Source organism: Dama dama, chromosome 21, assembly GCF_033118175.1.
Source record: "Dama dama isolate Ldn47 chromosome 21, ASM3311817v1, whole genome shotgun sequence".
Classification (NCBI taxonomy): Eukaryota; Metazoa; Chordata; class Mammalia; order Artiodactyla; family Cervidae; genus Dama; species Dama dama.
Genome location: NC_083701.1, coordinates 50984092 through 51000242, shown reverse-complemented (window position 1 = coordinate 51000242; position 16151 = coordinate 50984092). Strand labels below are relative to the sequence as shown.

Genomic DNA, 16151 nt, shown 5'->3' with positions numbered 1-16151 from the left:
TTGTTTTGTGTCTTGTGATAACCACTCCCTTCTTGGTCAAGAAGAGATGCTATGAAGAATTCTCCGGCTAAGGAAGACATATCTAATCATGTGTTCATGAATATAGACCCTGTCTGAGCAAGAGTGTTCTGTGGACAAATTTGTTTGGAAAACAATTTTTCCATTTTTTTTCTTAGTGGAGAAACAACTAAACTGTAAATGACAACTAGTATTTTAACACTTATGTAAAAAATAATGTTATATGGCTTATATTTAATATAACTCAGTTAATAAAAGTTCATTCTCATTGGGGAAATAAATACAAATAGTCTGTTTCTGCTAGATTCTTAACCCTAATTATGCACATATTATAAATTCTGATATGCTCTGTAGTAATAGAAGCTACTTAATTTTATTTAAATCATTATATGCCAAGTGTAGGTCTCCAAAGAATCTTGGTATACTATGAAATGTCTAGTCACATCCCACACAGCTGTTGTAAAGTATGTACACACGCTAAGGAATTCTCTTTTAGGGAATTTTGCTGTAAAGTATAAGCCAGCCAGGCATGTGACATGACTTCTCACTGGAGTGTTCTACTGCTTTTCAGTAAACTGTGGATCCACATGAGCCCCCATTATTATTTGGGTGATTCTGACAGGGACAGAGTAAATTCGCAGGACTTATTTGGACTTCAGGAAATCCTAAAAGCTAGCTAGATGTCTTTCTGATGAGTATTTCTATTCCTGCTTACTCTTTATTTTTCTCCCCACCCAAAAAAGATGGAGGAAGAGATTAAAAAGAGGAAGTAAGAGGGGGGAAAAAAGGATAATTCACCAGCTAAAATTTATTTCTAACTATAATTCAGAAAAGACTGTTTACTAATCTTTGTTCCTATGCAATCTCGTTAGAAATTTCTTCCAACTTATGGTCAGAGCACATTTAGAAGCTTAAGGAAATTCTAAGCAATATTCAATGATTTGGTTAAGGTATACATACATTTTTTTTTTTTTTTCATGGATGTTTCTAGCTTTACTCAGATTCTCAGAGAGTTTAACAAGTGAAAAAAGATTGAGTCACTACTATGTTGGAACCTCCTATATCTCACAGTACTTCAGATTCATAGGTACATTTCCATGAACCAAAAAATCATCATTATCTACAATTACCAAGTGGCCAAACTGAACACAGCTACAAGAGCTTTACAAAAAGAACAAAACAGTTCCTTGTGCCTTCTGACTTCTTGAAAAATAATGCTCCTCACCAGGCATGGGGTTATGCTCTAGTAATAACACTATATATGTGGTCACCAGCCCAGGTGGGATGCATGAGATATATGTGAATTATGTTTTATAATAACCTAGAAGTAATGTGACTCACCATTTACATGACATAAATTTATTTTCACACTTGGAAAATAATGCATATAAAGTCTTATCCTTTATAAGTATAATTTCTTATACTTACGTATGCACTCAGGCTGAATTCCACTCCATGTGAGGTCAGGAAGGCAAGTCCGTGTTGTAGACCCTTGAAGAAGATGTCCTTTTTTGCAGTGGAACTGCACAACACTTCCCACCTAAAGCAAATTACAGACAAAAAACAAATGTTACAATGTAACTTCAAATGCAGCAACAGACAGAAAAAAGAAAAAAAATATGGATGATAAAATGCTTTCAAAAGAAATTCTGCATGGTAGAAGTTGGAAGAAAACTTAAATCTGATTTAAAGTAAAAAATGGGGGAAAAAAGACCAAAGAAAAAAAGTAACTTAGATCTGTGTGTACATTCAGCATCAAATGCTTGAATACAACTTATACATAGAAGTTAAACTTTTTGCCATTGTAATTTGAATAAAATTTGTAAGATACCAAAAGGTCGATAAGCTATATATAAACATAAGATAGACAAAGTTAAATAAAGATATATACATGAAGATGGATAAAGACATATGCAGAAATAAAGATAACTAACAACATAGGAGGCAAATGAATGTGGAAGACAGTAAATGCAATATGAGATTAGACATGAAGGTGTTTACTGAAGGCTGTATTGGTAACAGAAAAATACAATAGAAGACATTATTTGCACTAAGCTTTTAGTGTTAGTCGCTCAGTCGTGTCTGACTCTTTGCGACTCCATGGACTCACTAGGCTCCTCCGTCCATGGGATTCTCCAGGCAAGAATACTGGAGTGGGTTGCTATTTCCTTCTCAGAGGATCTTTTAAGAGATATTCAATTTGTATAAATATATAGAACAAAGGTTCTCAAGGTGGGGGCCCAGACCAGTAACCTCAGCAGCACCTAGGAACTTGTCAGAAATAGCAACTCTGGAACCTTAGCAACCAGTTATTTGTGATTTAACAAGTCCTCCAAGAGATTTTAATGAACACTGAAGTTTGAAAACAACTGATAATAAGAGTAGAAAAGATAAGAATATTATGAGAAAATACATAGTGGTTAAAACATATACCATGATATTAATAGTTTAGGAAAAAAGAGCAATTTTGGTTAGTTAACATAGATAATTTACACAGTGAATTGGGGATTTGGGATAAAAGTGGTAAACAAAGAGATACGGGTGATAGACCCCAGAGGCATGTATACTTGGCTTTAACTTTGAATCTGATCTTACTTGAATAAGTTATATCTCCTCTTTGAAACTTAATTCCCTATATAAAAGTAAAGATGATATTATTTACCTTGAGATATAAGGATTAAATAAAATAGAATATATTCACTCCATATGGGCATGGGATATAAACTTTAAATAAATTCCAGCAGTAATTATTAGAACAGAGATATAATCAGTTTCTGAAGAATCTCAAATAGCAGGCTACAGTGTTTGAATCTCTCAAAAAAAACCCCATAAATCTGCTAAAGCTTTCAGAGCAACTAAAATTTCTGTAGAGAATAATGTTTTTTAAAAATTAAACTAACCACTGTATGGGGAAGCCACAAAACAGAAGAATGATGAACAGTAATTCTAATTATGAAACTTGTGTTGCCATTTTATATTTGAGTGGATAAAGTTTGACCAACTTGTGGCAACAGACATAGAAAGGAGGTTGTTTACTTAAAATATATTACAGGGAGAAAGTTACCAGGATTTATTAAGGGGTTAGAGACAGGAGAAGATAAGGATTATTAGAGTCTTCCATTTCAGCCTTCCCCAGTATATGGAGTCTGAAAATGTTCAATTGTTGCCTTAGGGCTTTTCACATTGAGACAGCTATATTCCACCATCTTCATATTCTTGTTATCAGCAAGAACTATGCTACAACCAAAACATTCAGTTCCAATAGTCATTCTCATAACAACCTTTATCCTTCCAGTTTCCTCATATAATGTCTTCCATTACAGCCTCATCTCTGCATCCAGGAAATTTCTTACCCTCTTAAAGCCCGATTTTGTCCAGTGCTACTATACTGTTCACTCCAGGGAGCACTGTTCATGCTGTATTCAACATGTGCTAAATTCCTGTCGTGTCTGAGTCTTTGTGACTGACCCTATGGACTGCAGCCCACCAGACTCCTATGTCCATGGAATTCCCCAGAAGAATACTGGAGTAAGTTACCATATCCTTTTCCAGGGGATCTTCCCAGGGATTAAGAGCATGCCATTCACATACTCCCTGAAGTTGTGCAATATAGTGCTACAGATTTTTTACTTCCGTGTGTGATTTATACACCTGATCATATAGACTTGGCAATTTTGTTCTTTTGTAAGACCAGCTCTCCAAAACCCACCACCTCAATCAACCCAGCAATATTACTCTAGCTGAATCTCAGTTAATGGCCACCCTTCACCCATAAATCTTCCCTCTTAATCTACCATTTTACTTCCTAAATCTTTCTGAAACTGTCCCCTTCCTTTTTCCCCACATATGCAACTTATTTCAGTCCTCAACATTATTTCTCAATGATTCTCCTACTTTAGCAGATATCTTAATCACCAGAAGGGCTTTTCCAAACACAGATAGCTGAGCCTCCCTCGGGAATTTCTGACTAAGTAAATCCGGAGGAGATCCCCAAATCCACATTTCCAAGTTCCTAGGTAATATTGCTGCTGCAGATCAAGGACCAAACTTTGAAAATTACTATTATAGCCAATTATAATAATCATCTAACCTGTCTCCACGTCTCTAATCTTGACCACATTAAATTTATTTTTCACTCGGAAGTTAGAGTGATTTGTTCAACACGAAAGTTCCAATTTAACATTATCCTTTTTAAAATCTTTACTGACTTATCCCTCATAAGATAATGCTACACCATGCTAACTTGGCAGATAAAAGCCTCCATAATCTGATCACTAGCTATCTCTTTAGCATCACCGTTGACCACTTATTTTTACTCAGATTGTGCTCGTATAATGTTGAACTTTTGCAGTTCCCATAATGCATGCATATTTTGACACTGCCCCTCCCACATGGAATGTATTTCCCAACTAATTTTTCTTAGATCTTGCCCTAAAAGATTTAGCTCAGATGAAGTTTCTAGAAAGCTCTCCTTGTAGTAAACAGATCAGGAAAACTGTCTCTTATGTGCTTCCATAGTTCCTTCCATTTTTATCAGTGTTATCGACCTATCCTATAAAATAATCTATTCCATTTGACCCACACACCAAAATAGCTTCTCTCAGCCAAGGGCTCTATGTTATTCACCATCATATATCAACAGCTTAGGAAAGTGTCTTGAAAATGTTGGACCAACTAAAGGGATGGGGACTAATGACTTAGTATAAAACTATTTGACTACTTAAAAAGGTTTAACATGTCTATCCATTTCTTAAAATGCAGTGATATCCTTTCCATAATTTAATAAAGTTAAATCATTATTTGTTCTTTAAAAAGTACATTTGGGTTATTTCAGCAACCTTTATATTAGTAAGGAATGAGAAACATGATGGATTACATACTTTTTAAAAAAAACTTTTAAGACTTTTTCCTAACATCTGTAATCTTTTCTGAAGTCACAATAAATACTGATTTATATATTAACCAGATACCATAGAACTAAAATCTAAAGTTTTTCCATATATCATTAACACATTTAAATAGTAAAATTTTTGTCAAATTCACAAATATCTGGTGGTGGTGGTTTAGTCCTGTCAGCTAAGTCCTGTCGGATTCTTGGACTCCATAGACCGTAGCCCACCAGGTTCCTCTGTCCATGGGATTTCCCAGGCAAAAATATTGGAGTGGGTAGCCATTTCCTCCTCCAGGGGATCTTCTCGATCCAGGGATCAAACCATGATCTCCTGTATTGCAGGCAGATTCTTTACTAAATGAGTCACCAGGGAAGCCCCATGAATATCTATACCAAATATTTAATAGACCTAGAGTTATACAAATTTAGAAACTGACTTTTATTTGGAATTTGTTGCACTCAAATAAATCATCAGAATATTCTCTAGAGACTTCCCTGGAGGTCCACTGGTTATTATTCCATACTTAGTGTAGATCACATGGGATTGATCCCTGGGTGGGGAATTAGGATCTGGCAAGCCACAGTGCAGCCAGCCAAAAAAAAAAATCTAAATATTTCAAAATGCTCTAGACATATTATAAAATGTTTTCTAAATATTACTGAATTAATTAATAATTTTGCCAGTGATCAATCCACTTAATTGTATATTTTACATTATCTATGCATCCTTTTCCAACTTGCCATGTAAATTCTCTTCTGACTATAAATAATTTCTGACATAAATAATTGGAATATTTGTAGAAAAATAAGTAGCATCACAAAATTTTCCAATTTTCTTTAATTTGTCTCATTTTAGTATGCTGTTTGCAAATGCATTAAAAATTATAAGATATATCTAACTAGTAAGTATGACTTATCATCTTTAACTCTTTATTCCCTCTTTTAAATGTTGTATATTGGTGTTTATTAGTATTTTTATAGTTATATTAAACATTTTGCCCAAGGAAAATTGAGGCAGCTTCTAATAAAATTTTGATAAGTTAAAATTAACAAAATTGAAGTAGAAAGGCAAGGTCATAGAAACAAATGGATAACACACATGCTTAAGATGCAAGGGATTTTCAATGACTGAGCATCAATTTTGGGCCCTGAGAAAAACTGAATTAAGGTGTTTTATGAATTTTTATTAAAAATAATCAGAATGTCTTAATTTTAAATGTTTAATTTTATTTTTTTGCTTTAAAATTCATGTTATGATATTCACCATTTAATGTAAGAAAACACCATGTTAACATTCAAAGTACTTATGTACTTATTTCAATTACAAACTGAAATTCATATATAATTGCTACAGCTGTTTTTTTTTAATTTTGGAAAAGTCATTTAATCCAAAAATCATACTTCCACATATTTTGTAGGGATCATCACATAAAGTAACCAAATGTAAGAAAGGCAAATTTCAGAGGCAACTCAACAGAACCTATATTTCTCTATAGAGATGCAGGGAGCTCTCTGGTGGTCCAGTGGTTAGGACTCCTCACTCTCACTGCCAAAAGTCCGGGTTCCATCCCTGATCAGGGAACTATTCCACATGCTGCAAGGCATGGCCCAAAAAAAACCCCAAAGCAAAAAACCACCAAAAATTCAAAGTTCTTCAATATGGCTTGCCTTTATCTTTTTATCCACTTCTAGCATTACTTTATATCCAATCCTGGACGATCACAAACAGTTGATCATGTTGTCTTTAGTTGATTATTTCTGTCCCCCTACTCCTCAATCATGGATGCTTTTTAGTCTCTGTAGTCAAGACAGAGATTTTCATCAAGGATATTTTGATAGGGTTAAATATCCAAGTGTTAAATAACTTAGAATTAAATATCTAAAAGTCAAAATAAAATATTTATAATACTTTTATATAACAAGTCCTAAGTCAATATAATGTGCCTTCTAAACACCAGAGCTCAATTTAGAGTAATAAGCAGTTAGCAAAATATTTGTGTTTGGCATTTCCTCCATAATTAATCTGGACTTTGCATCAATCATTTTGACAGTAACTTTCCTTACTAGCTAAAATTGTTCCAAGTGACAATATTTTAGCTAAAAAGAGAGATTACTTTGAATACTTTTTTTTTTCCAATACTAGAGTATTTGTCCTAAGAATAGGACATATATTCTTATATTTTAATAATTATATAAATGTCAAAAAATCTACTACATAAATCTTCATAGAAAAGAATGAACAAATAAACATATTAAAAATAAAATTAAGAAATGCAGAGTGCTTCTGCAATTCATAACTTTCCCTTTTCTCCTGTCCCTCCCAGAAGTGGGCTAACCACAGCTATGATTTTATTTAACTCACTACTGGTCACTTGATCAGACCAGAGATAGATACAAAAGTTGGAACATTTTGATTCTTTCTCTGGATCTTTGAAACTGAGATCGAGATGATCTTGCTGCATGTGACTGAGATCTATTTATAGAAATGATATACCTTTTGCCATACGGCCAATCCACAGAGAAAGAAAATGAAGTACATAAATGCAGAGTAATGGAAGAGACTTAGTACTGTTGCCCCGTTCCTGGATTTTAGGCTTGATGAGTCTCACCCAGATCTCTCTAAATTGATATGTTAGAATTACATAACATTTTTTATTCTGTTAGCTCTACATAGGTTTAGTAAACATAATTTACATATAAATATATATAATAAGTATATATACAGACATACACATATATCTGCTATAAATGTGTAAGAAAGTTGACATCCATAATTTAACATACTTATTATTTCATTTCTAATTTTAATAGAGATCAATATAATTATACATATTAGCTTTTAACACATCTTAAATCTAGCCTATTCATATTTATCTAGATAGAATATAATGATCTAATATATGTTTAATATCTAAATAATAGTTTAACTTTGTGATAACATTTTTCAGTGACTATAATAGAAATCTTAAAATGCAGAGTGAATGATTTTATTTATTTCAATGAGTGACTATTCTAAATTCAATTCTATTCATTTCCATTATTTCAAAGGGCATTTACTAAAAAAGGACACAGATTCTTTAGAAAGTCATCTGATTTAGTGTATAGATACTAACACCGAAATTCTGTATTCTGTAAAAATACTGCCACTGACTTACTTTGTTTTGTTTCAGTTTATTGGCTTATATGATGAGGGTTAATGCTGTTTAGCTAGTTGCTTATTTTTCAAGATCTCAATTAGTTGATAAAACATTTTATGGAGATATGAATCTAAAGTTTTATGAAAACACCAACACAATAGAGACCAAGACACTTCTTAACACTTTTGTATTACCTAGACAGGCCTGAGGCAAATAGGAAGAACTGGAAAAGCTATCAAATCAATGTTCATACTGTGCCTGAACTGTAGATAAATGAGAACTATTTTTAGCAACAGAAATATGGCACCTTTGATGAGCACTTCCTTTAGAAATAGATGTTCCTCAGGTTCACACTGAATTTCACAGAAAATAGCACAATTTAGAAAACCCTGTGACACAGGACAATTGGGTAGCGTGTAAATTGGCTATTTTCTTTAGGAATCAGTATGCACTTTGGCTCCCCTATGGCCCCTATAATGAAAATCTTCCTGAATCTCTACACAAAATCTAAACTGGAATAAGAGAGAAAAAGAATGTCAGCCACATATGATTGGGCATGTTAAAGTACTATGTGTTGTGGAATAATAGGTTATGGTAAAATTATTTTTTCAGAAATATTCCACATCAACAATAATGTTTAAAATTATTTTAGTATTTTATATATATATATATATATATATATATATTATAAGAAAAAAATCTTTTAGTCTTATTGCCTTACTGAATAACCACATTTTTATATATTTGGTAAGTCTGACTCAGAAGTTTCTCCTTAAACCTCTTTGATCTACACCTTTCCTCACTGTCTCCATATTTCCTGTAGATTTTACTCATTTACTCTCTCACTTAATATTTGTCTTACCTACAAGTTAGTGCTTATAGATTTTTCTACGCTCACAGGTTTCTCCAATTTTTCTCTTACTTTATACTCATGGTTAGTCAGGCTATATCTTGAGGCATATATTTCTTCTAATTTCCTATTATTTCCACTCTTTTTTTGGCTGTTACCTTTTTAAAAATGTGTTTATGAATGCAGATATAAGCATGACTCTTTTTCTACTAGCATTAACAGGATTTGTGCACTGAATCAAATAAGCCTTTTGATCTAGTTTTATATTAAATGAAAACATTTATTTAAAGTACACACTTGACAAATAACTTAGGCAAGAAAAAGGCAAATACAATATGATATCACTTACATGTGGAATCTAAAAATATAAACGACAACAATATAAATCTAAACTCGCATAAAAAGAGATCAAATCTGTGGTTACCAGAATAGTAGGTGGGGGTGGGGCACGGAGAATTGAAGGAAGGTAATCAAAAGGTACAAACTTCTAGTTATACGAGCAATAAGTACTAAATATGTAATATACAATAATGATGAATATACATAACACTGTTGTATTATATATAGGAAAGTTCTTAAGAGAATAGGTCCTAATAATCATCACAAGGAATTTTTTTCTTTTTGCCTTTTTAATTGTATCTGTATGAGAAATGGATGCCAACTAATATAACTGCAATAATCATTCCCAATATATATGTCACATCATTGTGCTGTCCACTCTAAATTTATATAGTAATATATATCAGTTATATCTCAATAAAACATGAAAAAATAATAATAAAGTACCTACTTGAAATCCAAATGTATTGTTCTGAGATCCATGACGTGGCACTCCTGGGTTGTCACATGACGTACGGGTGGGTTCTAAAACAAAGAAAATATTCTTTTTCTTAAAAAAAAAAGTGTAATATTCCTTTAAAACATATAGGTTTATTTAAATGTATATTTATCCTATATAAAATAATTTTAAGAGACCTAGTATTTCATGAAATGGTCCTGGGAATAATAAACAAAAAAATTTAATAAATATCTCCATGAACAGAAACTTGCTAATCTTAAAGCCAAAAATTCAGGTATACTGCAATTTACACAAATTATGCAGTCCATGAACTTTGAACCCTTCTAATATAAAAGCATTTGACATCCAATTAACTCTGGTAATAAACAGTTAAAGGAAAATGAAGGCTATGAAAGAGGACCACATGCATGAAACATTTGCTTAGGGACTTTTCTAAGAATTAATCTCAAGTAGGGTAATAGTCCCTTTAAGAAATAATTTATTTTTCAGAAACAAGACTTAGTTATTTGCAGTTTTACTGATACCTGTAAGACAGTCAAGCATAAAAATGGTAGGGCTGATAGCCTCTGAGTTGGCCAGCTTGTATGACAGAATTTTTCATAAGTTTACTCAACGTGAAATTTAATTTTAGGAGAAAAAGGAACCCTAATACACTATTGGTTTGGATATAAATTGGTACAGCTGCTGTTGAAAAGAGTGATGAAGGTTTCTCAAAAAACTAAAAATAAAACTACCCTGTGACTCAGCAATTTCAATCCTGGGTATATACACCCCACAAACTAAAGCACTAATTTGAAAAGATGTTCACAGCAGCATTATTTACACTTGCCAAGATATGGAAGCAACCAACAGATGAATGGATAAATAAGATGTGATATACATATATATGAATGAAAATTTGCCATTTGTAGCAACATGGATTGAGTTGGAGGGTATTATGCTGAGTGAAATAAATCAGAGAAAGAAATGCTGTATATCACTTATATGTGGAATCTAAAAAAAATAAATAACAGTAAATATAACAAAAAAAAGCAAACTCACAGATATAGAAGACAATCTAGTGGTTACCAGTGGAAAGAGGGAAGGAGGGAGGGGCAAAAGAAGTGTAGGGAATTAAGAGGTGCAAATATTATGCATGAAATAAACTAAGAAGATACATTGTATAACATGGGAAATAGAGCTAATATTTTATAACTTCACATGAGTATAACCTTTAAAAATTGTGAATCACTATACTAAACACCTGTAACTTATATAATTTTGTACATCAATTATATTTGAATGAAAAAAATAAGAAAACAAAAACACAAAAAATTAGGATTAGAGCAATGTACTTAGAACCATTTGAAATCAATATACCTTTGTAATATTTTTGAAGCAAGTTTAATTTCATCTGAGTGTGTTTTATTAACTGCAAAAAGTCGGCCACGACTGAGCAACTGAACTGAACTGATACAAATGTTAGTACTTCATGATATTAATATGGAAGCTTTTTTCTTTTTCATTTTATTGGTAAACAGGAAAACTATTTCAAAAGTACTAAAGTAATAAATGTTTAATAATATTAATTTTCAGTGCCTTACAATGGCTTCTATATTTTACATTTTTGTTTTTCACATTTAGCCAACTATAATTTATAGGATAAAGTAAATCATTAAATGTCATTACTAGCTATTAATTCAAAAATTACTGAGCACTGTCCATCTTTCATTAATATTACCTATGCAGTGAGGTGATGAACCACTCCAAGTGCCATCTGCTTGACATATTCTGGTGCTAGATCCCACTAATATGAAAGGAGAATTGCAGCTGAATGAAACCTCTGACTGGTATATAAAGCTTTTGCCGTCTCTTTTTCCTTGGGCAGGTATACCAGGATCACCACAAAATTTTGCTGTAAGTGAAAAGAGAGACAATTGTACAATGATTTAAATTGATCAGAGTTAACGGTTTAGAAAAGTAGTAAAAATAATTGGAATACTGCACTAAAGTGACATGGAATCCATGTTAATCTATCCCATTGAAAATACTTTTAGCTTTTGTCTACATGAATAAATGCTTAATATTCAACTCGGCATAATATTATTTTTTTTTTAAATTTTTTCCACCTAATAGACCAGCATAACAGTTATAGATTTTTTAAAATTTTATTTTGACCAGAATCAAACCACATATTTGTACACATAGGCTACAAAATTGGAGTGTATTCTTGAAAAGGATGTGACTCACAAATAGCTCTCAGAAACAAACAACCCATAATAGTCTAGGATGTACCCTGCAGATGGCTCCGTATTTTTCAATGTATATAAAAGATGCAGGTACTTGTTTCATAGATATGTGCTCTGTCGAACACCTGGGTCACGTATCCTAGTATCCTGCTGTCTCCCTCTTCACAATATAGTGCCTGTGTGGTGGTGGTGGTGGTGGTGGGTGGTGGGATGGGTGTGAGTGTTTTTTAAAGAGAAAAGAAGGTCATTAGAATCCAAATTCATGCAAAAACAATCTCAACATTCTGCAGCCATTGAAGAGATAAACTTGACAGTAGTTCTAAGCAAATTGATTAGATGACTCCATTCAAAACACATTTTTAAAGTACTAAAAACAGACACTATTCTAAGTAACTTTAGGTGCTTGCACTGATTGATAAACAGACTAAGGTTCCTGCACTTGTGAAGTTTATGCTTTTGTGAAGAAAGCAAACAGTAAACATAAATAAGCAAAAATGATAGCATGTGGGAAGATAATAAGTCCCATGGGGAAAAAGAGTGTGGGGGAAGGAGACCGGGACTGTATTGTGGATGTGATAGATGGTGAAGGGTAGTAGTAGATTTTAATAAGGTAGCTAGGCTGTCTCTCACTGAGAAAAGTTTTGGAGGAAAAAAAAAAATCACTCCATTCATATCTCAAGACAGAACATTACAGATGGAAACAGCATTGTCAAAGCCCTGTGCTGGGTCGAATCTAGCATGCTAGAGGAAGAACAAGGCCATTGAGTCTGGAGCTGAAGTGTAGTACAGGATGAGATTAGATGACTTCAGAGCCAATAGATATCCAGGCAAAGCACATATAGCATATTTTCAATTTTAAAATTGTAATAAAAAAATAAATAACATGTAATTTATGATTTTAACTGTGTTTAAAAATTTCATTTCTATCAGTTATTTTGTAATTATTTTATAACTTACTTCTCAAGTGTTTCTCATTTATATTTCTGCTGAGTCATTCAACAAAAAACAAGGAGGAGAAATGTAACCACATAAACTTCTCAATCTTCCCCTCACATACCCCATATCATTCCATCTATTTTCTATCTTTATATTTTCATGTACTAAACCAAATAACTATCGGTGTTTGGATAGAAACTTAAGACACAGGGTTTATTTTCAAAAGGCTTCAGTTTACATTGATACAAACTTTAGGATAAAAAGGCATAGCTTGAACAGAAATAAAGAGAAAAGATTTTCCTCTTCATTAAATACCTAAAATGAGTGAATGTGACTCTTCAATGGATAGGAGAATTGTCTCTTAAGCCAACCTTCTCTGAATTGGAATTCGTACTCTGCCATTTACTAGTAATAGACCTTGAAGTCACTCGGTCATGTCCAGCTCTTTGTGACCACATGGACTGTAGCCTGCTTGGCTCCTCTGTCCATGGGATTCTCCAAGCAAGAATACTGGAGTGGGTTGCCATTCTCTTCTCCAGGGGATCTTTCTGAACCAAGGGTTGAACCTGGGTTTCCTGCATTGGTAGGCAGATTCTTTACAGTCTAAGCCACCTGGAAAGTCAACTTTAGGTACTGCAGTAATATCAAATCTTGTTTTAATTATATAAATGTCTATTTTATTTATCCCATTCTAAATAATCACCCAAAGAGTTTTTTATTTTTTTAATTTATTTGTGGTAAAATCTTTTTAACTTTTTTTTTTAACCTCATTGAAATGATATATAGGCCTTTCTTGTTTTTCTCCAAGTTTTCTGTTGATATTCTTAATTGCTCTTATTAGCATTTGTAAGGCCCATTGAGAAGGCCTCAAGGAAGCTTCCGAAACCATTTTCTCTTTCAAAATAGTTCTTAGGAATTGAGCTTCAGGAGTTGCTTGTATATTTTTGAGATTAATCCTTTGTCTGTTTCTTCATTTGCTATTATTTTCTCCCAATCTGAGGGCTGTCTTTTCACCTTACTTATAGTTCCCAATCTGAGGGCTGGGAGAAAATAATAGCAAATGAAGAAACAGACAAAGGATTAATCTCAAAAATATACAAGCAACTCCTGCAGCTCAATTCCTAAGAACTATTTTGAAAGAGAAAATGGTTTCGGAAGCTTCCTTGAGGCCTTCTCAAAATATACAAGCAACTCCTGCAGCTCAATTCCTAAGAACTATTTTGAAAGAGAAAATGGTTTCGGAAGCTTCCTTGAGGCCTTCTCAAAATATACAAGCAACTCCTGCAGCTCAATTCCAGAAAAATAAATGACCCAATCAAAAAATGGGCCAAAGAACTAAACAGACATTTCTCCAAAGAAGACATACAGATGGCTAACAAACACATGAAAAGATGCTCAACATCACTCATTATTAGAGAAATGCAAATCAAAACCACAATGAGGTACCATTACACGCCAGTCAGGATGGCTGCTATCCAAAAGTCTACAAGCAATAAATGCTGGAGAGGGTGTGCAGAAAAGGGAACCCTCTTACACTGTTGGTGGGAATGCAAACTAGTACAGCCGCTATGGAAAACAGTGTGGAGATTTCTTCAAAAACTGGAAATAGAACTGCCATATGACCCAGCAATCCCACTTCTGGGCATACACACTGAGGAAACCAGATCTGAAAGAGACACGTGCACCCCAATGTTCATCGCAGCACTGTTTATAATAGCCAGGACATGGAAGCAACCTAGATGCCCATCAGCAGATGAATGGATAAGGAAGCTGTGGCACATATACACCATGGAATATTACTCAGCCATTAAAAAGAATTCATTTGAACCAGTCCTAATGAGATGGATGAAGCTGGAGCCCCTTATACAGAGTGAAGTAAGCCAGAAAGATAAAGAACATTACAGCATATTGACACATGTATATGGAATTTAGAAAGGTGATAACGATAACCCTATATGCAGAACAGAAAAAGAGACACAGAAATACAGAACAGACTTTTGAACTCTGTGGGAGAATGTGAGGGTGGGATATTTCAAAAGAACAGCATGTATACTATCTATGGTGAAACAGATCACCAGCCCAGGTGGGATGCACGAGACAAGTGCTCCGGCCTGGTGCACTGGGAAGACCCAGAGGAATCGGGTGGAGAGGGAGGTGGGAGGGGGGATCGGGATTGGGAATACATGTAAATCCATGGCTGATTCATATCAATGTATGACAAAACCCACTGGAAAAAATAATAATAATAATAAAAAAATAAAATAAAATATTAAATATCATCATAAAAAAAAATAGTTCTTAGGTTACTTTGACTTTTGTTTAATAGGAACCAACAAAACAGTTATTTACAATGAGAGCACTTCATATTTAATAATTTGTTAGTCTCTCTAAGTTTAAAAGGATCCATCATTTGGCCCCCATTTAAGAATGCAAAAAGATCTTTGATATGCCAAATATAAACAAACACACACAACAGAACATCCTAGGAAGATACATAATAGAAAAACCTAGGAAGATCAGATAGGATGTTTACATTAAAGACCTTAAGCCATGAAATAGAGCAGCTGGTCCCTAAGTGGCAGAGTGACCCAGGGTCTGTACAATTTGACCTCTTTCTCTGAACTCAGGTGTCATTATCTATTAAAACGTCATAACTAAACATACCTACCCAGGAGTTCTGCTATATGTATGTAAAGCAACTGAGTCAAAGTGAGCCTTATTATATTTGGATATCTATTACAATTTAAATGTCTATGGTATTTTATTAGTATTTGTGTTTTAATAGATCCCAAAATAAAATATTATGTTGAGAAGCTTAAGATTTTTTCACTCATACCAAACAAACTTTACCATAAACTCAATTCTGTAATATTCTCTTGTATCTATCTATTCTGAAGTAGCTATTGAATAGTTACTACTATAGTCTCACTTAGAACACATTGGTCTATTCTTAGATGATGGTTAGCATGAATCAGAATTTAGATGTTGCATAAATTTCAGTCTAATAGATCACAACTGCTGAAGTACACTAGTTTTATCTCTCATGCTAAAGAAAACTGGTTAGTATACTTTCTGCAGCAAATGTGATACGAATGATCTGATGGGCCAGCCAATGGTGGTATTCCCTGCCTAGTATTTGCAATCACTTAACAGTAAGCTCTTCAAATAAACTATCTTGTTTATGATTGGCCTTTTGAAATGAGAAATTTTAAATGTAGTTTACTTTTTCCACTTTTCATTTACAGGTAGAGCTCTTACATTTCATTTTAAGAGATCCTTTCTTACTCCAAGG

At 33.4% G+C, this 16151-nt stretch overlaps 1 protein-coding gene across 3 annotated transcripts in view; it reads right to left on the bottom strand.

Moving 5' to 3' along the window:
* CSMD3 (CUB and Sushi multiple domains 3) overlaps nt 1–16151 on the bottom strand; it is a 1326016-nt gene that overhangs the window by 28108 nt on the left and 1281757 nt on the right. For all 3 annotated transcript variants that reach the window (XM_061122845.1, XM_061122846.1, XM_061122847.1), the window contains 3 exons: nt 11416–11589; nt 9687–9760; nt 1447–1558 (listed from right to left, as the gene is read on the bottom strand). In XM_061122845.1, coding sequence (XP_060978828.1) covers nt 1447–1558; nt 9687–9760; nt 11416–11589 — 360 coding nt within the window. The remainder of the gene's footprint in view (nt 1–1446; nt 1559–9686; nt 9761–11415; nt 11590–16151) is intronic.